Below are 24981 nucleotides of genomic sequence, written 5' to 3'. Positions count from 1 at the left end.
AAGGTGAAGACAACACCAAATTAGAAGTCATACTCAAAAATTTGAAGATCACTGTAACACCAGTAACAATGCTGCTTTAAGACATTCAATGCTTGGAGACCAAATTGCACAAGGAATGAGTGATGCGAAACTCAAACAATCATTACCAGAACAGAAAGGGTTAACGCTGGAAATCGTGATTGAAAAGTGCAGATCTCAAGAAAAAAATAATATTAAGTGCTAGAAAGAACACCGAAAAAGCTCTTCACCACGGGTCTGAAATTTCATCCAATGGTTTTGACAGACCCAGCCACCAACCCAAATATCGTGCTCTGGCTCTTGGCAATACCTAAATGACCTTGATATAGATGTTGTAAGATTTCAAGTCTCAATGCACTTGGAATTACTATTCTATCATCACCATTGATCACTGTCAAATGTGCTGTCTGCTCGGTGGCGCAGTGGTTAGCATTGCTGCCTCATGGCACTGAGGACCCGGGTTTGATCCCAGCCCCGGGTCATGTGTGGAGTTTGCACATTCTCCCTGTGTCTGCTTGGGTCTCACCCCCACAACCCAAAAAGATGTGCAAGGTAGGTGGATTGGCCATGCTAAATTGCCCCTTTATTGGAATAAAAAGAATGGGAACGCTAAAGTTATTAAATGCAAAATTCTCTGATCTGCCTACTTTCGCCGTCTGACTTTTGAGCCTCTTTGGCTTCACTAAATCTAGGTGTAATTGTTAGTAATGTAAGGGCCGTCATTACCTGTTCCACAAATTCAATATCGCAATTTATGGATTACAAAGAACAGGAACAGGCCCTTCGGCCCTCTAAGCCTGTGCTGATCATGATGCCCTAACTAAAAAATAACCTTCTGCCCTTACTCAGTCTGTATCCCTCTATTTCCTCCCTATTCATGTACCCATTCAGATGCCTCTTAAATGTTGCTAATGTGCCTGCTTCCACCACATCCTCTGGCAGCACGTTCCAGGCACCCACCACAATCTGCGTGAAAGACTTACCCGCACATCTCCCTTAAACTTTCCTCCTCTCAACTTGAACTTGTGCCCCCTTGTAATTGACACTTCCACCCTTGAAAAAAGCCTGACTATCCACCCTATTGATGCCTCTCATAATTTTGTAGACCTCTATCAGTTCTCCCCTCAGCCTCTGTCTTTCCAGTGAAAACAATCCTATTTTATTCAACCTCTCCTCATAGCCAACATCTCGTGACCAGGCAACATCCTGGTGAACCTTCTTTGCACTCTCTCCAAAGCTTCCACGTCCTTCTGATAATGTGGTGACCAAAACTGCACGCAATACTCCAAATGCGGTCTAACCAAAGTTTTATGTAGCAGCAACATGATTTCCCAACTCCTGTACTCAATCCCCCGGCTGATGAAGGCAAGCATGCCATATGCCTTCTTAATCAGCTTGGCCACTTGTGTTGCCACTTTTATGTGACTATGGACCTGTATGTCCGGATCCCTCTGTGTGTTAATATTCCTAAGGGTTCTGCCATTTACAGTATAATTGACATCTAGATTTGATCCTCCAAAATTCATCACCTACATTTGATTAAACTCCATCTGAAATTTCTGTACCCAAGTCTCCAATCTATCAATATCCTGTTGTATCCTCTGACAATCCTCGGCACTGTCAGCAACTCTGCCAATCTTCGTGTCTTCCGCAAACTTACTAATCAGACCACCCACATTTTCCTCCAGATCATTCAAATATACTACAAACAACAGAGGTCCCAGCTCTGATATCTGCAGAACACCACTAGCGACAGATCTCCATTCTGAAAAACACCCTCCCACCGCTACTCTCTGTCTTCTATAACCAAGCCAGTTCTGTATCCACCTAGCCAAAGAGGGTGAATGTTGACCTAGTCAGTGACGCCATATCCCTGGAATGAAAAAGAAAGCCCCAGCGTTTTGCACTAATGGCATTGTGCGTCTTTAGCAGGACAATTCCCAGGCCAGTGCCTTTCCCTTTCTCACCGGCAATAGCTGGTTTGGGCTGCATTTCATATCGCAGATGCCTCCTTTTCTCAGTTTCTCATTTTTTATGTCTGACAAATTCAACTGTGAATGCTACGTCTCTCCCTTCCCCCTGATCTCCATTTGTCTACTTAATTGAATCACCTTTACCAGCCTCAAGTCTCCTCAGGACTGCAAATGATCTGATAATGCCTTGGCATTAATAAGGGCAGCACGGTAGCCTTGTGAATAGCACAATTGCTTCACAGCTCAAGGGTCCCAGGTTTGATTCCAGCTTGGGTCACTGTCTGTGCGGAGTCTGCACATCCTCCCCGTGTGTGCGTGGGTTTCCTCCGGGTGCTCCGGTTTCCTCCCACAGTCCAAAGATGTGCAGGTTAGGTGGATTGACCATGATAAATTGCCCTTAGTGTCCAAAATTGCCCTTAGTGTTGGTTGGGGTTACTGGGTTTGGGGGATAGGGTGGCGGTGTTGGCCTTGGGTAGGGTGCTCTTTCCAAGAGCCGGTGCAGACTCAATGGGCCGAATAGCCTCCTTCTGCACTGTAAATTCTATGATTCTATGAATGCAACATGCCCACTCACCTGAGGAAGGAGCAGCGCTCCGAAAGCTAGTGATTCGAAACTATCCTGTTGGAGTTTAATCTGGTGTTGTAAGACATCTTACTGTGCCCACCCCAGTCCAACGCCGGCATCTCCACATCATGTCTTCCCTACTCTAACAACTGTTCTGTCATGAATCAGTTCCTCTTTCAGGTGCCCGGACTCACCATTTTCTGCTGTTCGGAGAAAATCATCAATAAATGTTTTGATGCTTTCCCAGTGTCTCTGGGTACATTTAGCACAGTGGGCTAAACAATGCCAGCAGCGTGGGTTCAATTCCCGTACCGGCCTCCCCGAACAGGCGCTGCAATGTGGCGCCTAGGGGCTTTTCACAATAACTTAATTGAAGCCTACTTGTGACAATAAGCAATTATTATATTATTATTTACTGAACTTTGCGCATTCCCTAGTAGTGTTCTTTAGATTTATTGACACATGTACTGAGTTACAGTGAAAAGTATTGGTCTGCGTACAGTCCAAGCAAATCGTTCCATGCCTGAAAAAATAGGACATTCGATAAATACACAATGTAAATACATGGACATAGACATCGGATTAAGCATACAGAGTGTAGCGCTACAACTGTAGAGAAGATGCATGGAGAGATCAGTTCAGTCCATAACAGGGTCATTCAGGAGTCTGGTAACAGCTTGGAAGAAGCTGTTTTTGAGTCCGTGTACTCTGACTTTTATATCTCCTGCCTGATGGGAGAAGTTGGAAGAGAGAATAATCTGGGTGGGAGGGGTCATTGATTATGCTGCCCACTTTCCCAAGGCAACAGGAGGTGTAGACAGAGTCAATGGATGGGATGCGGGTTTGCGTGATGGAATGGGATGTGTTCACGACTGTAGTGCTGTAGTTCTTGCGGAGATTGAAATATGTCCCCAATGAATCAATAACTTTGGCGTATGTGGTTTTAACTGAATCAATTCCCAGGGTAATTAAAATGTCGACCGAGCAGTTGCCTAATGTGTACAAAGGTATACTGACCTGCTCACAGTCTGGCTTCGCTGTGAGACAACCAGTGTAGTGTAAAAAACCTCTTGTACCACATTGGCCACGCTTCAGTCTGATTAAGGACTGCAACTTTGTCAAAGCACTCTGTTACAGGTAAAATGTTGTTACAATGTTGTTGGAGTAGAGAAGTGTAGTTTCAATAACTCCTGAAGACTTGTTAGTTGCAAACACTCTAACTTTATTGTAACAAACTTAAGTTGTGAGAACATTCCTTTACACTAGCTTCTTTCCGTGCTGCTTTCAGCTGATCTTTAGAAGCTCAAATTGCCAAAAGGCTCAGTTAAGCATAAGGAAACAAAACATATTATTTTCTCCCTTACATTCATTCATTCATCTCCCCCCCGCGCCCTGCTGTCGATCTATTTTCCCTTAACGTTCCGCGAGATAGTCAAGGAACGGTTGCCACCGCCTGGAGAACCCCTGAGCCGATCCTCTCAACGCAAATTTCATTCGTTCCAGCTTTATGAACCCTGCCATGTCGTTTATCCAGGCCTCCACACCGGGGGGTTTCGCTTCCTTCCACATAAGTAGGATCCTTCGCCGGGCTATCAGGGACGCAAAGGCCAGAATATCGGCCTCTTTCGCCTCCTGCACTCCCGGCTCTTCCGCTACCCCAAATATCGCTAACCCCCAGCCTGGCTTGACCCGGACCTTCACCACCTTTGAGATCACCTTTGCCACTCCCCTCCAGTACTCATCCAGTGCCGGACACGACCAGAACATGTGTGTGTGGTTCGCCGGGCTTCCCGAGCACCTCCCGCACCTGTCCTCCACTCCAAAGAACCTGCTCATTCTTGCTCCCGTCATATGTGCTCTATGTAGAACCTTAAATTGAATCAAGCTAAGCCTGGCACACGAAGACAAGGAGTTTACCCTACTTAGGGCATCAGCCCATAGCCCCATCTCAATCTCCCCCAGCTCTTCTTCCCATTTTCCCTTCAGCTCCTGTACCAGCGCCTCCCCCTCATCTCTCATCTCCTGATATATTTCGGACACTTTGCCCTCCCCGACCCATACCCCCAAAATCACTCTATCCTGGATTCCCTGTGTCGGGAGCTGCGTAAATTCCCTCACCTGTTGCCTCGTAAACGCCCTCACTTGCATATATCTGAAGATATTCCCCGGAGGCAACTCATATTTTTCCTCCAGCGCTCCCAGGCTCGCAAACGTCCCGTCAATAAACAGGTCCCTCAGTCTCCTAATTCCTGCTCGTTGCCAACTCTGGAACCCCCCGTCCATCCTTCCTGGGACAAACCTGTGGTTATTCCTGATCGGGGACCACACAGAGGCACCCGTCACCCCCCTGTGTCACCTCCACTGCCCCCAGATCCTTAAAGTAGCCAACACCACTGGGTTTGTGGTATACCTTTTCGGGGAGAGCGGCAGCGGCGCCGTCACCAGCACCTTTAGGCTCGTTCCTTTACAGGACGCCATCTCCAGCCTCTTCCACGCCGCCCCCTCTCCCTCCCTCATCTACTTACAAACCATCGCCACATTGGCGGCCCAGTAGTAGTCGTTCAGGCTCGGCAGCGCCAGTCCCCCTCTATCCCTACTGCGCTGCAGGAACCCCCTCTTTACCCTCGGGGTCTTCCCTGCCCACACAAAGCTCATAATGCTCCTATCTATTTTTTTGAAAAGGCCTTTGTAATCAGAATGGGGAGACACTGAAACACGAAAAGAAACCTCGGGAGGACCATCATTTTTACCGCCTGCACTCTGCCCGCCAATGAGAGCGGCAGCATATCCCACCTCATGAAATCCTCCTCCATCTGCTCCACCAGTCGCGTCAGATTAAGTCTGTGTAGAGTTCCCCAGTTCCTAGCTACCTGGATCCCCAAGTATCGGAAGCTCCTTTCCACTCTCCTTAACGGCAGAGCGTCTATTCCTCTTCCCTGGTCCCCGGGGTGTATGACAAAAAGCTCGCTCTTCCCCATATTTAGCCTGTATCCCGAGAAATCTCCAAACTCCCTCAATATCTGCATAACCTCTGGCATCCCCTCTACAGGGTCCGCAACATATAGCAGTATGTCATCAGCGTAGAGTGACACTCGATGCTCTTCTCCCCCTCTAACCACCCCCCTCCATTTCTTAGAGGCCCTCAACGCTATGGCCAGTGGTTCAATTGCCAATGCGAACAGTAATGGGGACAGGGGACACCCCTGTCTTGTTCCCGTGTAGCCGAAAATACTCCGACCTTTGCCGGTTTGTGACTACACTTGCCATTGGGGCCCCATATAGGAGTCTGACCCATCTGACAAACCCCTCCCCGAACCCAAACCTCCTCAGCACCTCCCACAAGTACTCCCACTCCACCCTATCGAATGCCTTCTCCGCATCCATCACCGCCACTATCTCTGCCTCCCCCTCCGCTGGGGGCGTCATCGTCACCCCCAGCAGCCGTCGAACGTTGACATTCAGTTGTCTCCCTTTACAAACCCTGTCTGGTCTTCATGCACCACCCCGGGACGCAATCCTCTATCCTTGTCGCCAGCACTTTTGCCAGCAGTTTGGCGTCTTCATATAGGCCTATATGACCCGCATTGCAGCGGATCTTTATCCCGCTTCAGGATTAATGATATCGTCGCCTCCGACATTGTCGGGGGTTGTATCCCTGGCCTCGTTAAAGGTTCTCGCCAACAGCGGGGCCAACAGGTCCACATATTTCCTGTAGAATTCCACCGGAAACCCGTCTGGTCCCGGGGCCTTCCCTGCCTGCATGTTCCCCAGTCCCTTAGTCACCTCGTCCACCTCAATTGGCGCCCCCAGACCTGCCACCTCCTGCTCCTCCACCCTCGGGAACCTTAGTTGGTCCAGAAAATGTAGCATTCCCTCTTTTCCCTCCGGGGGTTGGGACTTATATAGCCTCTCATAAAAGGTCTTAAACACCTCATTTGCCTTCCCTGCTCTCTGCTCCATAGTTCCCGTTTCATCCCTAACTCCCCCAATCTCTCTCGCCGCTATCCTCTTACCAAGTTGGTGGGCCAGCAGCCGGCTTGCCTTTTCCCCATACTCATATCTCATCCCCTGTGCCTTCCTCCACTGTGCCTCTGCCTTTCCTGTGGTCAGCAGGTCAAACTCCTTCTGAAGTCTTTGCCTTTATATAGTCCTTCGTCTGGGGCCTCCGCATATCTTTTATCCACCCTCAAAATCTCCCCCACTAATCTCTCCCTTTCTTTGCCCTCTTGTTTCTCCTTGTGGGCTCTAGAGCCGGTGCAGACTCAAAGGGCCGAATGGCCTCCTTCTGCACTGTAAATTCAATGATAATCTATGATTAATCTAGGACAAAGGTTCGGCACAACATCGTGGGCCGAAGGGCCTGTTCTGTGCTGTATTTTCTATGTTCTATGTTCTATGTTCTAATGGAGATCAGCTCTCCCCTAACCACCGCCTTCAGCGCTTCCCATACTACTCCCACCTGGACCTCACCATCGTCATTGACCTCCAGGCATCTCTCAATACACCCCCGCACCCTTCCACAGACCCCCTCATCCGCCAATAGTCCCACATCCAGTCGCCAAAGCGGGCGCTGCTCCCTCTCCTCTCCTAGTTCCAGATCCATCCAGTGCGGGGCATGGTCTGAAACGGCTATGGCCGAGTACTCCGTTCCTGCCACCTTCGAGATCAGTGCCCTACTCAAAACAAAGAAATCTATCCGGGAGTATACCTTGTGGACATGGGAGAAAAAGGAGAACTCTTTGGCCGACGGCCTAGCAAACCTCCACGGATCCACTCCCCCCATTTGCTCCATAAATCCTCTAAGCACCTTGGCCGCTGCCGGCCTTCTTCCGGTCCTGGATCTAGACCGGTCTAGCCCTGGATCCAGCACAGTATTAAAGTCCCCCCCCCATTACCAGGCTTCCCACCACCAGGTCCGGGATACGTCCCAGCATCCGCTTCATAAATCCCGCGTCATCCCAGTTCGGGGCATATACATTTACCAGCACGACCGCCTCTCCCTGCAATCTACCACTCACCATCACATATCTGCCCCCGTTATCCACCACTATATTCTTAGCCTCAAACGCCACCCATTTCCCCACCAGTATCGCCGCCCCCCTGTTTTTCACGTCCAACCCTGAGTGGAATCCCTGTCCCACCCATCCTTTTCTTAACCTAACCTGATCCGTCACCTTCAGATGCGTCTCCTGGAGCATGACTACGTCCGCCTACAGTCTTTTAAAGTGCGCGAACACCCGGGCCCTCTTAATCGGCCCATTTAGGCCTCTCACATTCCACGTGATCAGCCGGATTGTGGGGGCCACTCGCCTCGCCCCCCCCTTGCCTCGCCTCGCCCCCCCCACACACACCCTCGCCGCCCCTCGCCCCCCCCTCCCTCGCCCCCCCACCCCCCTCGCCCCCCCCCCTCCTCGCCGCCCCCCCCCCTCCTCGCCGCCCCCCCCCTCCTCGCCGCCCCCCCCTCCTCGCCGCCCCCCCCTCCTCGCCGCCCCCCCCCTCCTCGCCGCCGCCCCCCCCCCTCGCCGCCCCCCCCCCTCGCCGCCCCCCCCCCTCGCCGCCCCCCCCCCCTCGCCGCCCCCCCCGCCCCCCCCCTCGGCCCCCCCCCCTCGGCCCCCCCCCTCGCCGCCCCTCGCCCCCCCCTCCCTCGCCCCCCCACCCCCCTCGCCGCCCCCCCACACGCCCACCCCCCCGCCGCCCCCCCCCCCCCCCGACTAGCCATCCCCTTTTCTGGGCCAGCCCCCGTCCAGGTCCCGCGCACCCACCTGTCCTAACCCAGTTAGTTCCCCCCCCTAGATCCCCATCTAGCATGGTTACTCCCCCCATGATGCTTCCGAAAGTCAGCTAACTCTAGCTGACCCCGGCTTCCCCCGTTCTCTCTTTGACCCCCCTGCATGTGGGGCTCTCTTCCTTCCTGCGCCTATCTTCCCGCCATGATCACCATAGCGCGGGAAAAACCCCGCGCTTTCCTATTTGCCCCGCCCCCTATGGCGCAGCTCCCTCATTCCCCATCCCCCCTCTGTGTCCCTTTTTCCGCCGGCGCCCACATTTCTTCGTGTCCCCCCATCAAGGGGAGAGAAATTCCCCATCCAACGTTACTACATTATAAACCTCCCATTTCCCAGTTTACATTTCTGTACCCCAACCTTGGTGTTTCCCCCCCAACATCAAACTCTCAGTTCTTGTCCAGTTTCTCTTCTTGGATGAAGGTCCATGCCTCATCCGCCGTTTCGAAGTAGTAGTGCTTGCCCTGATGCGTGACCCACATTCGCGCCGGCTGCAGCATCCCGAATTTTATTTTCTTCCTGTGAAGCACCGCCTTGGCCCGATTGAAGCTCGCCCTCCTCGCTCACCTCCGCACTCCAGTCCTGATACACTCGTATCACCGTGTTCTCCCACTTGCTACACCGTACCTTCTTGGCCCAGCTCAGAACAGCCTCTGTCCATGAAGCGGTGAAATCTCACCACTATCGCCCTTGGTATTTCACCCGCCTTTGGTCTTCTCACAAGGACCCGGTGCGCTCCTTCCACCTCCAGGGGGCCCATTGGGGCCTCAGCTCCCATTAGCGTATGGAGCATCATGCTCACATAAGCCCCAACATCAGCTCCCTCTGTTCCTTCGGGGAGACCTAGAATCTGTAGGTTCTTCCTCCTCGAGCTGTTCTCCAGGGCTTCCAACCTTTCGATACACCTCTTATGTAGCGCCTCATGCGTCTCCGTATTTACCACCAGGCCCTGTATCTCATCCTCATTTTCGGCTGCCTTTGCCTTCACTCCACGGAGCTCTATCGCCTGGACCTTTTGTGTTTCCCTCAGTCCATCGATTGCCAATAGCATCGGCGCCAACACCTCCTTCTTTAGTTCCTCCACGCACCGTCGGAGGAATTCCAGCTGGTCCGGGCCCCATGTCGTCTGGGCTCCATCCGCCGCCATCTTGCTTCTCCCTTCTCTTCTCTGCCGCTGCTCCAAAGGATCCTTCGCAATCTGGCCACTGCCAATGGTCGTTTCCATGCACCCCCGGGGGGACACCTTCCTTCGTCACCCCACACTGGGTTTGGTCTGAAATAATTTCCGTTGGGGCTCCCGAAAAGAGCCCTAAAGACCGTTAGAACGGGAGCTGCCGAAACGTGCGGCTTAGCAGTGCATCGCCGCAACTGGAAGTTCCGCACACGGTCCTCCCTTACATTCATAAAATATAATCTCACAAATTATAATCTCATAGCAGCAGCAGTTTTCAGTGAGTTTGAAATGAGTGTGTGAAAATAGGACATCATGTGACCAAGTCAGGTCTGATAAACATCCCACAATGAGGCTGACAGTGTCACTAACGAGCAGCACTGTCACATTTGACATATAGTTAGGGCCACAAGTGGAGGAGCTAACCAAAATGCCCACTGTAACTTCGTCAAAAGCTTCCCAGAACAATCAGATAATAGGCTCCGAGCTGGCTACACATGGGCACCTGGCTTTAATGCCAACATTTCTGGGTGAGTGCTGAAGAACAGAATATCTCCTGTCTCTGACAAAGTCATTACTAAAAGACAGTGAGAATGGGAGGATGGATTTCGAACACTGGAGTTTCCTGATCCCGGGACTTTTTGGAGACTTAGCAGGTACCTGAGGAGAATTATGCAAATGATGCACCTTTCCACTGTGGGGTCTGGCCCACCTCAAAATAGTACCCCTGTCTGGATTATAGACCCATCAAAAACGTAATATTGAAAGCAAATAAAGGAGGGAAGTGAAGTGGCTAACAGCTACGCCTGACTGAGATACCACATTTCACACATCTACAATATTTCCTACAGTTTCTTATTCTGTAAACAGGCGATGTTTGCAAAACTGAGAGTTTTAAACCACAAAAAATCTAGCTGCTTAAATTTTTTTTTTTTTAAATAATGGCTACAACAAGTGTAATTACTTAAACTATTCTCTGTTTGTCTACCATGGCCTGCCGCTGGTTATCCACAGACTTGGTTGTTATTGATGTATGTTTTCTAGGGCTTCTCTTTACCTGTCGCTGACTATTCATTCCTTCTTATGGGGCATATGTCTTGAGCTCTTACCTACAAAAGGATACAACATTAAAAGAAGATTGGAGATACCACTTATCTTCGTCATCACTGCAAGTATAATTTTAGGCTTGTGTTCAAAGGTAATTTCCGCTCCCGCATGAAAAAAAACCCAGTCATAGACGTCTGACTTTAGAACAAATTGCATGACAACATCAGACAGTTTAGTCCAGCTTAATTTACTCACTCTATCTAACATGGCATCACAAAGTTTCATATGCTATTACAGGGTTTTCGCCTGCACTGCTTGTTCTGGAAAATCATGTGTAGAAAAACTCCCTGATACCAGGTCCACCACTCATTAAAAGTTTAAACCTGTGGACCTTTATCGTACGCACCATTTAGTTTGAAACACTTCATTCAAGTGTTTAATCCTTTGTAAAAACAAGCTTGTTTTTCTTATCTTTTATATTCTGTCATCTAATAATAAGTATCACAATTTATTAGTGTCACAAGTAGGCTTGCACTGCAATGAAGTTACTGTGAAAAGCCCCTAGTCGCCACATTCCGGCACCTGTTCGGGTACACAGAGGGAGAACTCAGAATGTCCGATTCACCTAACAAGCAAGTCTTCCGGGACTTGTGGGAGGAAACCGGAGCACCCGGAGGAAACCCACGCAGACACAGGGAGAACATGCAGACTCCGCACAGAGAGTGACCCAAGACAGGAATCGAAACTGGGACCCTGGTGCTGTGAAGCAACAGTTCTAACCACTGTGGTACTGCGTCGCCCCATCTTATATATTCGGTCATCATTCACATGTTTGCTTACCTGGCTGAGAAGTACAGATTTCTCCATAACAATGATATCTATACTGGGACCATACTTGTGGCTCTTCTTTGCACTGCTTCTCTGCTAGAGTGTCTCCTATGACCATATTGTTCAAAGCGCAATTTATCAGATAATTCTGCAGTTTGATCACACTTCTGATGACTTGCTGGTCATGCTGTTACGGCAATGTTGACTGATGCTCTGCATTGGCTGGACATATTGAGCAATGAATGTACGATGGCTTCTAGGTCTCTTCACCCGTGGGTATTTCAAGCCTCTTCATGGTGTACGTGTTGCTCATTTTTCCTTCCTGTGAGTCAAATTTTACACTTGTCCTATTAAGGCCTGGATTTGCGCCAAGAGGGAAAGCTTGAAATGGCAGATGAGGTTGAAATCAGGAAGTCCTGCTCCTGAACATAACACCTCCCATTTTTGCGGGAGTGAGTCACATTTCATGCTTGTGTGTTTCAGTCAGCCAGCTGCCCATATAAACCAGCAGCTACCTCCACTCATGTCTGATTTTGGTAACCTAAGAGTGCAAAACATTACCTGCGGAATTCTCTGTTGGCGGGATCCCCCGCTCCGTCGACAGCGCACCCACAGGTTTCCCGATGGCATGGGTGGCCACAATGGGAAATCCCGTTGGCCGGCTGCCAGAATGGAGGATCGTGCTGCAGGCGAGGGTGTGCAGCGCAGGAAAACGTGGCTGGCGGACAAGAGAATCCTCCCTACATGCATAGATTAGATCTGATAGGAGCAAGTCTGAACTTTGCAGAATCCTTTGGAGAGGAGGGGTATCCTTTTGTAGAGGTAGGATACCCCTTTGGATATGGTCCCAAGTCACCTTTAGGGGAGATCAAGTGCCCTGTAGGGAGAGGTAAGCTCCCTTTAGGAGAGATGAAGCGCCCTTTAAAAGTAGAAAGGTGCCCTTTGGAATTTTAACCAAACTACACATAGGAAGTATAATCCCATTGGAACTGTCAACAGAGCTGTTAAAACAAACTTCCAGAAGTAACTGTCAAAAGCAGCTGTCAAGCTATCAAGGCATTTACACTCCTTGTTCTTTAAATCTTTGAATGATAATCTTTGAGTATTAAAAAAACTCAATTGCTTACCGTTTTACTCTGTCTGTTGGCATAAACTTGAGTGTTATAATTACTGCTAGATGACGGATTTTACAACCTTCAGTTATCACAGTAGATGCTTTCCATTTCACAATTAGATTGGCAGCCCCAAGAAGTTATCAATGCTTAGGAGTGGGACTACGAATTCCAATGCTTATTTTTGTAAGGGATTAAACACTTGAATGAAATGCTTGTTTTATTTGGGATTATGCAGTTGAAGGAATGTAAATGTAATAAAAGGGCTTATGTGTGAGAGGGTCTGCGCAGTGGTTCTACAGGCGGTGGCAACCGTTCCTAGATCATCTCGCGGAGCGTTAGATAAAGGTCGGACAGCAGCAACAACAACCCGGGGGGGAGGGGGGGACATCGTTCGTGGGGGGGGGGGGGGGTTCTCTGGGGGGCATGTAAGCAAGAAAACACATGAATGATCCAGAAACTGACATGTACGGGAAGAGTCCAATACAAAGTTCTGTATCGTATTGACTTGCCATGTTCATGTCTTGCCACGTGAGTTCTCTTTCTTTTCTTTGTTGTGGGGGGGGGGGTGTGGGGGGGGGGGGGTTTGTTTGTAAGGTGGAAAATATTGTTGAAAAAATTCTTAATAAAAACATATTAAAAAAAAAAAAGGGCTTATGTGAATGAGTGCGTTTTTTTTTTTGAATATAGGGCGTGATTCTCTGGTCTCTCTGGAGCATGTTTCTTGGTGGCAGGTGTAGGCCGGTGTTGGCCGACAGCAGGATTGTCTGGTCCCTCCGCTGTCAATGTGATTTCCTATTGAATCACCCCAGAAGGGGTGAGCCATCAGCGGGACCAGAAGATCCCGGCAGTGTGAACGGCCGGAAGATCTCACCCATAGTCTGCAATAGACACTTTAGTTTATTTAATCTCGACAGGGGTCCTGAGGTCTATCCATGGTGGATATAGGTGAGATATAGTGGATATGGTGGATATAAGTGAGTTGGCATTGCAGGGATAAGGTGGGTGACAGGGGGGCTATAAATGGGCTATGGGGGCTTTTATACTCTATACCCCATCGCTTCTGCTTTCTTTATCACCATTTCCACCTGTGCTGTTACTTTTAAGGATCTGTGGACCTGCACACCCAGATCTCTCTGTGTCTCTATACTCCTGATGGTTCTGCCATTTATTTATAGCTCCCACCTGAATTGGATCTACCAAAATGCATCACCTCGCTTTTGTCCGGGTTAAATTTCATCTGCCATTTCTCTGCCCAATTTTGCAGCCCATCTATATCCTGTTGTGTTCTCTGACAATCTTCATCACTATCCGCAACTCCTGCAATCTTAGTATCATCCGCAAACTTGCTAATCAGACCCACTACCTTTTCTTCCAAGTCATTTTTTTGTATTACAAAGAGTTGAGGTCCTGGTACTGATCCCTGCAGAACACCACTAATTACAGATCTCCATTCGGAAAAACACCCTTCCACTGCTACCCTCTGTCTTCTATGGCCAAGACAGCTCTGATTCCATCCCCAGGGCTAGGTCTTGACCGAGTCAATCTGCCTGATTTCAATTTAAATAAAACTTGGCAGTGCACTGCCAGTCATGAGTTAATTGGTGCATTCTCCATGGCAACACCTCTTCCAATCAGGGTCCACTTGCCAACTAATCAGCACTCTCTTTTCCCAACATTTAAATCGTTCCCTTCATATTTCGTGTTCTTGCAAATTGTCCTGATGAGTGTAAGCTGAAAAGCTTTGACAACATAACTTTTTTTTAGCAACACTCAAAAGCTTATTTCTTAAAACAAACTTCTGCCAATTCTTTTAGCATTTAGCTTCTCCATTCCCGTGGCCATTATGATTTCCTACAGCATTTGTTCTGGTTCTTCTCTTGCATGCTCCTAAAATATCAATGCCTACCTCCCTCATTATTTTAGGATTCTTATTACTCTCCCAATTTCTTACAACAGATTTTGATATGGGCCATTTTGCAATCACTCCACTCAACTGTACTTGACTATCTCCAAACCTCTGAGTTGGAAGTTGTTCAAGAGCAACATGAACAGGAGAGAGAGCTCCTTTCTGTGCTCCCTAACACCTTAGGAAACAACACAAGTCCAAAGATATGAATGTACTTCCTAACAGGCGGAAGTGTCCTTCCAAAGTTGGACTCTAGTTCTGACAATGAGTACTCAAATGAAAACATGCAATAACTTGACAAAATAAGTAATGTAATCTTATGTTTTGCAGCAAGAATGCAAATACTAATTACATCTCTATTTTCAAGGTTGATTTGACATTGTATATAACACCACTAGAATTGGAACAACTGGCTGCTTATGAGTTTCGGATGCGCTGCACATATGTCTCAAAAGTCAGCCTTTGGAGTTTGTGGAGTGACATATACCATGTCCCTCCCGGTAAGTAGTTACGCTTTATGAATTATAAAATTAACGACACAGCCCACGAAAGGTAATGGATGCTGGTTCTATGGAAAGTTTGAAGACTGAAATTGATAGGCACTTGATGGGTAAGGGGGTTAAGAAATATGGTGAAAAGGAGTGTCTGTGGGTTGTAAAAAAATATTTCGCGGACAGTGACCCAGAGCCGAGATCGAACCATGTCCTCGGCACCGTGGGGCAGCAGTGCTAACCATTGTGCCACCCTGCCGCCTGAGTGTCAGTGGAGTTGGGGCAACGGTCACCAATTGACTAACAGAATGGCAGAGCAAGCGCCAGTAGCAGATTGACCAGTTCCCATTCCTATGTTCTTGCTATTTATTGTGCCTTCAAACCAAATGTGAATTCATTGATTTTAATAGATGCTCCATAGCTGGTACTGATAACTTCTTTGCCAGTGCGATTGGTGCAGCAAGGCTGATTGCAAACAACCATTTCTGTACAACCATGGTTGTACAGTCTAGAATTTTGTGTTTGCAGCAGCTTAAACATCTGTATTTTATTCTATTTTTCATAATTAAGGAGGTGTATCTTCCAGTCCCATTCTAGGCACACAATTGGAGCATTGAAGGAAGACAAAGGTTTGTCTCAGTAAAAACCATCTGGTCATTGACCTTATTTCTAGTGGTGGGATCTTACTTGTACTAACTCCCTGCTGAATTTGTCAAATTAATGGTCACTGCAATGTGTGTGAAGAGACATAATAAACTGCTCCTTAAACATTTTTTTTCCACAAATATATTTCTTTTAGCATTTTTATCAGATGTTTTATTTGCTTTCTGTTGGCAATCTCAAATGTGCTGCAATAACATTGGCAAATTCTTAAGCGAAAGAGGAGCTTTATTTACAAGGGAAGGAAATCCTCATCAGCTGTACAATATATCTGTATTTGTTTTCTATGACATGCAATATTTACCCTTTTGAAATTGAGGACTATGTGTGTTGACCAGGATGGGGCAGCGGGGTGGGGGGGGGGGGGGGGGGGGGAGTGGGAGGTGCTGGGTAGAGGAGAGGGAGGGTGGAAGCTGGGGGGCTTGGGGTTGGTGAATGAACACACATTGACATTGATCATAATTGTTTGTATAATGTCAAATTTAATGTTAAGTCTATTGCTGAAAAAAGACACCTCATGCCAAAGCTGTTGGCTTAGTATTCATCAGGACATACAGAAGAATGTCAAATTTCAAACGATCGCAACACTTTAAAAAACAGTACCGAAGGGGTGCTGATTAGTTGGCAGGTCGATTCTAATTGGCTGAGGTTTTGTCATAGAGAAAGCAATGGGGAACATTTGTGTTCAATTGTGGAATCACATTGAACTGTAGATTTATTTGGGGGCTCTGCAAGCATGGACTGGGTCGGTCCAGTTTGTACTCCGCCTATTACCAACAGCCAGCGGAACATGTTTGAATTGATCAGCTGATTGTTGGGACATACAACCTACATACTTACCCATGGACTTTACATTAACTCACGGAATGTGGGCATTGCTGGTTTGGCCAGCAGTTATTGCCCAGCCCTAATTGCCCTTGAGAAGGATGGTGGTGAGCCGCCTTCATTAGCCCCTGCAGTCGTTATTCCGTAGGTCCATCCATAGTGTCAGTTAAGAATGGAGGTGCCAGGATTTTGACACAGCGACAATGAAGGAATTTCGATATAGTTCCAAGTCAGGATGGTTTGTGGCTTGTACTTGCACACATCGCATGTTTACAGAATAAGGAACTTTTAAAAAAATTCATTTACGGGCCAGCATGTATTGCCCATCCCTAGTTGCCCTTCAGAAGGTGGTGATGAACTTGCCACTTGTCAGCCCAAGCCTGGATCTTGTCCAGGTCTTGCTCACTATCTGAAGAAGTATTGTAGATGCATGAAATGTAGTACCTCAACCAGGCATAGCTGTTAGCCACTCCACTTCCCTCCTTTGTCTGCTATCAATATGATCATTACGTTGGACCTATAATCCAGACAGGAAGTACCACGTTGAGATGGAAATGCAGCAGGAATTGAAAAATTACAGTTTGCATGATTCTCCTCAGACAGTGCAATGTCTTAATTTCAGACACTCAAATAATTTCAAAAATATGGAAATCTGCAGCTGCTTTGAGATTATCCGTCACAAGATTACATTTTATGAATCTCTGGGGTTTACATCACAATGATGCCTAGAAAGCTCAGCTTTTCCTGCCATTTAGCTAAGAATTTTGCCAATTTTGGACTTTTAAAAATTCAAAATACGTACACACACGCGCCAGAGAATTTAATCATAGTCAGACTAAGAATATCTCCATTGTAGTGTAGAGAAAGAACAAGTGCACGGGGTAGAGTTTTGACTTTGGACAAAATCAGAGATCCAGGTGCAAATGCGGCCCAATTGTTTTTAAACATAGGTTGTGGGTGCCACTGGCTAGGCCAAGATTTATTACCCATCTCCAGCTGCCCTTGAGAAGGTTGTAGTAAGCCACCTTGGAACATAGAAAAATACAGCACAGAACAGGCCCTTCGGCCCACGATGTTGTGCCGAACCTTTGTCCTAGATTAATCATAATCATAGAATTTACAGTGGAGAAGAAGGCCATTCGGCCCATCGAGTCTGCACCGGCTCTTGGAAAGAACACCCTACCCAAGGCCAACACCTCCACCCTATCCCCATAACCCAGTAACCCCACCCAACACTAAGGGCAATTTTGGACACTAATTTTGGTCCTTGTTGAGGGCTGCAGTCCCATGTGCTGCAGGTACATCCACAGTGAAGGAACAATCTTATGGTTCCAAGTCGGGATGGTGTGTGGCTTGGAGAGGAACCTGGAGTAGAACCTGCAGATGGTGGTGTTCCCATGTGGCTGCTGTCCTGGTCTTTCGAGGTTGTAGAGATCGCAGGGTTGGAAGGTGTTGTTGAAGGAGCCTTGGAGGGGGAGATTTACCTGGATGCTTTGTTTCAGGAGGTGGCCACACCCCGTAGATTAAGTACCTCAAAGTCAGTCAGTGGTCAGGTACAGCAGGGTATGATGACTGAAAGTGCAGCAGGTAGAGGGATCCTGAATTCAGGAACGGAGAAGCCTCAGCTCTTGACCTTGTCCAACTGGTATGAGGTACCTGCTTCCTGTGTGGATGAGGAAAAGGGCTATAGGGAGGATGAGCTAGCGGACCACTGCACTGTGGTACAGGAGGCCATTCAAATGCGGGGAGCAAAAAGACAAGTGGTAGTTGTAGGGGATTCTATAATTAGGGGGTTGATAGCATCCTTTGACCGAGAGTCCAGTATGGTATGTTACTGCCCAGTGCCAGGGTGAGGGACATCTCTGATCGGCTTGAAAGGATATTGGAGTGGGAGGGGGAGGATCCAGTTGTTGTGGTCCACGTTGGGACAAACAACATAGGCAAGAGTAGGAAAGAGGACCTGTTGGGGGATTATCAGGAACTAGGAACAAAATTAAAAAACGGCTCCTCAAGGGTTAGATTCTCAGGATTGCTATCCGAAACAGATGCAAATTGGTGTCGGAATGAGAAAATTAGGGAAGTAAACACGTGGCTAAAGGAGTGGTGCGGGAGAGAGTGTCCTCTACCCTCTAAAACAACCCGCTCATCGTCCCCTTTGTCAGGTGAGCCCTGTGTACCACCTTTCACTGTATTAACCCCAGCCTCGCACATGAGGTTGAAGCATTCAACCTCCTCAACACCTCATACCACAACCCCTCCTCCAATGCCAACCTCAGCTCCACCTCCCACTTGGCCTTAACCGCCCCCAGCGACGTGATATCCTCTTCCAAAATCTTCTTATAAATCGCGAGAAGACCCCCCATCACCGACAAAACCACCTCCAACAATGAGGAGGGCGGTGTCACCGGAAACGACAGGAAAACCTTTTTTGCAAAGTTCCGCACCTGCATAGACCTAAAGGCCCCCCCCTTGGAATCCCAAACTTGTCAATCAACTGCCCCAAACTCGCAAACCGCCCTTCCAAAATAAGTTCTTCATTTCCATCACCCCACGCTCCTCCCATCCCTGAAACTTAACATCCAGCCTCATCGGCTCAAACATATGATTCCCTCGGATCGGCATTACCTTCAACTCCGCCCTCAATTTAAAATGTTGCCGAAATTGCCTCCATATCTTCAGCATGGCCACCACCACCGGACTACCCGAGTATTTCCCTGGGGCAAACAGCAGCACACTGATTGTCAAGCTTGTCAAATGCGAGAAGCCTCTCACCCGTTTCACCGGTCCCCCCAACCCTCGCTCATTCCACGTTACCATTTGGACTGGGATGTCTCTCGCTGTCCATCCCCCCCCCATACACCCAACCCTTCTAAACAACCAAACATGATAAGCCCCGAACAAAAGGGGGAAAAACCCCAACGCATTATCCCAAGCTTCCCAAACCATCCCCTCCCAACCACCACATACGAAAACAAAGCCCAAACTCAGTTCAGTCCCAATCCTTCAGTCCTCACGAACGCCTCCACCTTCTCAAAGTAATAGTCCTTGGAGTTATGCGTAATTCTCAACTTTGCCGGGTAGACCACACCGAACTCACTTTACTCTTGTAAAGTGTTTCCTTCACCCTGTTAAAGACCGCCTGCCGTCTTGCCAGCTCCATTGTGACATCCTGGTATATACGAATACCCCTGCCCACCTCGCCTCTTGATTCTGCTTGGTCCACCTCAGCACTTCCTCCTTAGCTGTGAAAACAGACTATCACAGCTCTTGGTAGCTCATTTGCCTCTGGCTTCAGCCGGAACGACCAAAGAGCCCTATCCAGCTCAAAGAAGGAGGGATCCTTCTCCTCCCCCAACAACCTAGCGAACATCTCCGAAAAATACTCCGTCGGCTTTCGGCTCTCCAACCCCTCAGGCAGACCCATGATTATATATTCAAGAGGCAGCTGGATATAGCACTTGGGGAGAATGGGATCAAAGGCAATGGGGAGAAAGCAGGATTAGGCTGGCTATTGAGTTGGATGATCAGCCATGATCGTGATAAATGGCGGAGCAGGCTTGAAGGGCCAAAAGGCCTCCTCCTGCTCCTATCTTCTATGTATCTGTGTATCCGCAGATTCTGCCATCGTGACCTGTTCTCCAAGTCCTTCACTTTGTCTCTCAGCCCTTTATTATTCTCCTCTCCCTTCCACAGCTCCTCTCCCATCAAGGTGAGTTGGTCGCTGTGCCGCGACAATGTCTCCTCCACCTCCTCAAGACATCCTTGCTCCCCCACCGCCGTCCACGTCTTTTCAAGAGCCTCCTTTATCGGGCCCAATGTATCGTCCACCAACTGTATCAGCGTTCCCATCATCTCCTTCCCATGTTGCTCAAAACGCATGCCAAACTGCCGCTCAAACTCCACCACCATCACCTCGGCCAGCGTGGTCACCGTAATGAGCGCAGCCCCGCCCAGCGAGCTTGCTCCCGCCTGCCTTCCTCCCACAGTTCTCCGCACCAAACCCGAGCTCTCAGATGGACTAGCACTCATTCCTTTTCATCCCGTATTCTTCCATTGGGTTTTCGACATCCTCGAATTACCACAACTTTTCTGAAGGCAGATCGTATAAAATTCCACCTACATGTTATCGCTGGAGGTCCCGGAGGGAGTGAATGTTGAGAGTGCTGGATGGGGTGTCCTGGATGATGCCGAGCTTCTTGGGTGTTTTTGGAACAGTATACATTCAGGAAAGTGGAGAGTGTGCCAATGCACTCTTGACTTGTACTTTGTGGGTGGTGGCCAGGCGTTGGGAGTCAGGAGGCGAGTTACTTGCCACAGAATTCCCAGCCACTGACTTGCTCTTGTAGCCACAGTATTTATATGAAATGAAATGAAAATGAAAATCGCTTATTGTCACAAGTAGGCTTCAAATGAAGTTACTGTGAAAAGCCCCTAGTCGCCACATTCCGGCTCCTGTTCGGGGAGGCTGGTACAGGAATTGAACCGTGCTGCTGGCCTGCCTTGGTCTGCTTACAAATCCAGCGATTTAGCCCTGTGCTAAACCAGCCCCATGCTAAACCAGTTTAGATTCCAGTCAATGGTAACCCCCACCAGGATATTGACAGTGGGGGTTTCAACAATGATAATACCATTGAACGTCATGGGGAGATGGTTGGATTCTCTCTGGCTGGAGATGGTCATTGACTGGCACTTGTGTGCACAAATGTCACCTGCCACTAAGGAGCCCAAGCCTGTATGTTATCCGAGCTGCAGCGGTTCAAGGCAGCAGCTCTTCAAGGCAGCAGCTCACCACCTTCTCAAGGACAATTAGGGACGGGGAACAAAGCCAGCGATGTCCATACCTCAAGAAGGAATTTTAGAAATATATAGCGTAAGGGTTTGAAAGCTTGCTTTGTGTGCCAGACTATCATATAAAGGGCAGTTAACTTATATCATGGACTTCACCTTTCTATTTTGATTTGAAATGGTAACCAATTTTCCAATATTGAGGAAAGATAGTCCAGACACAAATATAATGAAAACAGAAATTAATATTTTATCAAGTCATCAATCAAAATCTAAATCAAATGCACCTTTACATTTTAATTGAAAGAGAACGTTGATAGTTAAAGTCATCACTGATTATCCTTGTTAAAAATGCAAGAGGAATAGTCACTGGCTACATTCACATCGGATCACCATCTGTATATCATGCTTTTCTAACCAAAATAAGTCTAAGCGAAAACGTTCCTGAGCAGCACAGAAGACTCAAAACAGATTACTGGGAGTGCAGGATTACTTTCACAGAGTAAGGTTGAAAAACACTTATTGTTTCTGCTTTATCACAGAGCTTGTAGACATGCCACTGATTCATACACCAGTCACTGAACTATTGCACAATGATGGGAAACGCATTATTACGATACAATGGGAGGTATGTGTACTAATCTTAATGTTCCTGAACAGGGGAAGCACTATTTTTATTATTGCATGCTTGTTCTTTTAACTGAAGACCATATTATTCGACTAACTAGCTAAAATTAGTAACATATGTGGGTATAAATATTAACGAACAATGTATTCCAGAAAGTTTTCAATGAATAGTGTTACAATCCCCATAGAGACCAATAATTTTTGAAAGATTTCAATTCCCAGGTTCGATTCCCGGCTTGGGTCACTGTCTGTGTGGAGTCTGCATGTTCTCCCCATGTCTGTGTGGATTTCCTCCGGGTGCTCCGGTTTCCTCCCACAAGTCCCGAAAGACGTGCTGTTAGGTGAATTGGACATTCTGATTTCTCCCTCAGTGTACCCGAACAGGCACCGTAGTGTGGCGACTAGGGGATTTTCATTGTAATTGTTAATGTAAGCCTACTTGGGACACTAATAAAGATTATTCTTATTATTAAATGTGAAAAGCACATTAATGTGGAATCTGAAACAGAAACACAAAATACTGGACAATCTCAGCAGGACTTACAGCATCTGTCGACTCAAAATGTTAGCTCTCTTCTCACTCCACAGATGCTGTCAGACCTGCTGAGATTGTCCAGTAATTCCAGTTTCATGTCAAATATTTAGACTTTTATGGTAACAAACAAATTAAAAGTAGCATTGGCTAAACAATATTTCAACTTACACTTTGCACTACAGGAAAGTTTCCTCATATAACTTTCAAAATGACTGAAAATCTGCACCCCCTCCCCCCCACTTTACTCTCTACATTTAGTAGACATTGCATTATCCAGGAAGCGGTCCAAAGCTATTGTCAGTTCCCAATGGTTTGCTTCTTTTCCACTAAGATAACGTCTGATCACCAAACTGATTTTCTGGATGAGCGTGAGTTTCTTATGTTTTTGTGGTGTTACCCTGAAAACTCCTCCCTCTAACCAGAGCTAGGTGAATCTTCTAGTCTTTCATTTAAATCATCATGAATTATCTCTCTTCAATGAAAGCACAGCTCCCAACTGCGTTCAGCCTGATGAACAATAAAGTCTTGCTACCTATGTCTCTCTGCTCTTTCTCTCTCTCTCTCTGATTTTTTTTTTTTAACAAACAATTTTATTGAGGTATTTTAGGCATATAGAAAAAGTGACATTGTACAGTACAAAAAAAAAGAAGTCAAGGCACAAATTAAACATAGTGCAAACCATGGCTCTGTTCATGCACGGACCTGCCTCAATATCCCCCTACTCTACTCTTCTCTACTCTAGCCCCCCCCGCCCCCCACCGCTGACAGTTACTCCTGCCACCTTCGGGCGAACCCTAGTAGCGAGCCTCTCAAGGCGAACTTGACTTTCTCTAGGCCGAGAAAGCTCGCCATGTCCGATAGCCATACCTCAGCCCTCGGGGGCTTTGAGTCCCTCCATGCTAACAGTATTCGTCGGCTGGCTACCAGGGAAGCAAAGGCCAGAACGTCGACCTCTCTTTCTTTCTGGACTCCCGGATCCTCCGAAACCCCAAAGATTGCCACCTCCGGGCTCATTACCACCCCAGTTTTCAATACCCGGGACATGACATCTGCAAATCCCTGCCAATGTCCCCTGAGTTTAGGGCACAACCAGAACATGTGTACATGGTTAGCCGGCCCTCTGGCGCATCTAGCACACTTGTCCTCCAGCCCGAAGAATTTGCTCATCCGGGCCACCGTCATGTGGGCCCGGTGCACGACCTTAAACTGGATCAGGCTGAGCCTGGCGCATGTTGCGGTTGTGTTTACTCTGCTCAGGGCTTCTGCCCAGACACAGTCCTCCATCTCCCCCCCGAGCTCCTCTTCCCACTTAAGCTTCAGGTCCTCGATCTGCGTATCCTCAACTACCATTAGCTCCTTGTAGACATCTGAGATTCTACCCTCTCCCACCTCTCCCCTGGAAACTACCCTGTCCTGCCTCCCCTTCGGCGGGAAACGTGGGAAGGACGGCACCAGTCTCGTACTAAATCCCGCACCTGTAACTATCTAAAGTCGTTCCCTCTCGCCAGCCCAAACTTCTCCTCCATGCTCGGAAAGCTCCCTTCCAGGAGCAGATCCCCCATCCTCACAATCCCCGCCCTCCTCCACAGTCGATATCCCCCGTCCATGTTCCCCGGGGCAAATCGGTGATTGCCGCAGATTGGGGTCCACACCGATGCTCTTACCTCCCCTACATGCCTCCACCACTAGCCCCAGATCCGAAGAGCTGCCACCACTATCGGGCTGGTGGAGTACCGTGCCGGCGGAAGCGGCAGAGGCGCCGTGACCAGGGCTGCTAAGCTAGTGCCCCTACACGAAGCAGTCTCCATCCGCTCCCAAACCGACCCCGCACCCACCATCCATTTCTTTATCATCGCTATGTTGGCCGCCCAGTAATAGTTGCTGAAGTTCGGCAACGCCAACCCCCCTTCTCCTCTGTTCTTTTCAAGCATCGCCCTCTTCACTCGCGGGGACTTCCCTGCCTATACAAATCCCAGAATAATTTTATTCAGCCTCTTAAAGAAGGACCGCGGGATAAAGATGGGGAGACACCTGAAAAACAAACAAGAACCGCGGGAGAATCATTATCTTAACAGTCTGCACCCTCCTCACCAATGACAGCGGGAGTGCATCTCACCTCCGGACCTCCTCCCTCACTCGTTCCACCAGTCGGGACAGGTTCAGCTTATACAACCTGCCCCAGTCCCGTGCCACCTGAATCCCCAAATATCGGAAACTCTCCCCCACTAGCCTGAACGGCAACCCCTTCAGCCTACTCTCCTGCCCCCTCGCCTGAATTACAAACAACTCGCTCTTAGCCATGTTCAGTTTGTATCCGGAGAACCGGCCAAATTCCCTCAGGGTTGCCGTAATACCGTCCATCCCCACCATTGGGTCCGATACATATAACAGCAGATCATCTGCGTATAACGAGACTCGATGTTCCACTCCCCCCCGGACCAGCCCTATCCAGCTCCTAGAAGCTCTCAGTGCAATTGCCAGCAGCTCTATGGCCAGCGCAAACAGCAGTGGGGAGAGAGGGCAGCCCTGTCTTGTCCCACGGTGCAGTCTAAAGTAGTCCGATGTTGTCCTGTTCATCCTTACACTCGTCTCCAGGGCCCTAATACAATAGCCTAACCCAGTCGATGAACCCCGAACCGTCCTAGTACCTCC

At 48.3% G+C, this 24981-nt stretch overlaps 1 protein-coding gene across 1 annotated transcript in view; it reads left to right on the top strand.

Moving 5' to 3' along the window:
- LOC140429215 (interleukin-6 receptor subunit beta) overlaps window positions 1-24981 on the top strand; it is a 108558-nt gene that overhangs the window by 46953 nt on the left and 36624 nt on the right. The window contains exons 6-7 of the mRNA XM_072515934.1: window positions 14774-14906; window positions 21710-21795. Of these exons, the coding sequence (XP_072372035.1) occupies window positions 14774-14906; window positions 21710-21795 (219 nt within the window). The remainder of the gene's footprint in view (window positions 1-14773; window positions 14907-21709; window positions 21796-24981) is intronic.

Source organism: Scyliorhinus torazame, chromosome 9 (genome assembly GCF_047496885.1).
Source record: "Scyliorhinus torazame isolate Kashiwa2021f chromosome 9, sScyTor2.1, whole genome shotgun sequence".
Classification (NCBI taxonomy): Eukaryota; Metazoa; Chordata; class Chondrichthyes; order Carcharhiniformes; family Scyliorhinidae; genus Scyliorhinus; species Scyliorhinus torazame.
Note: the sequence above shows the minus strand (reverse complement) of the source record. Positions and strands in the feature narration are given on the sequence as shown.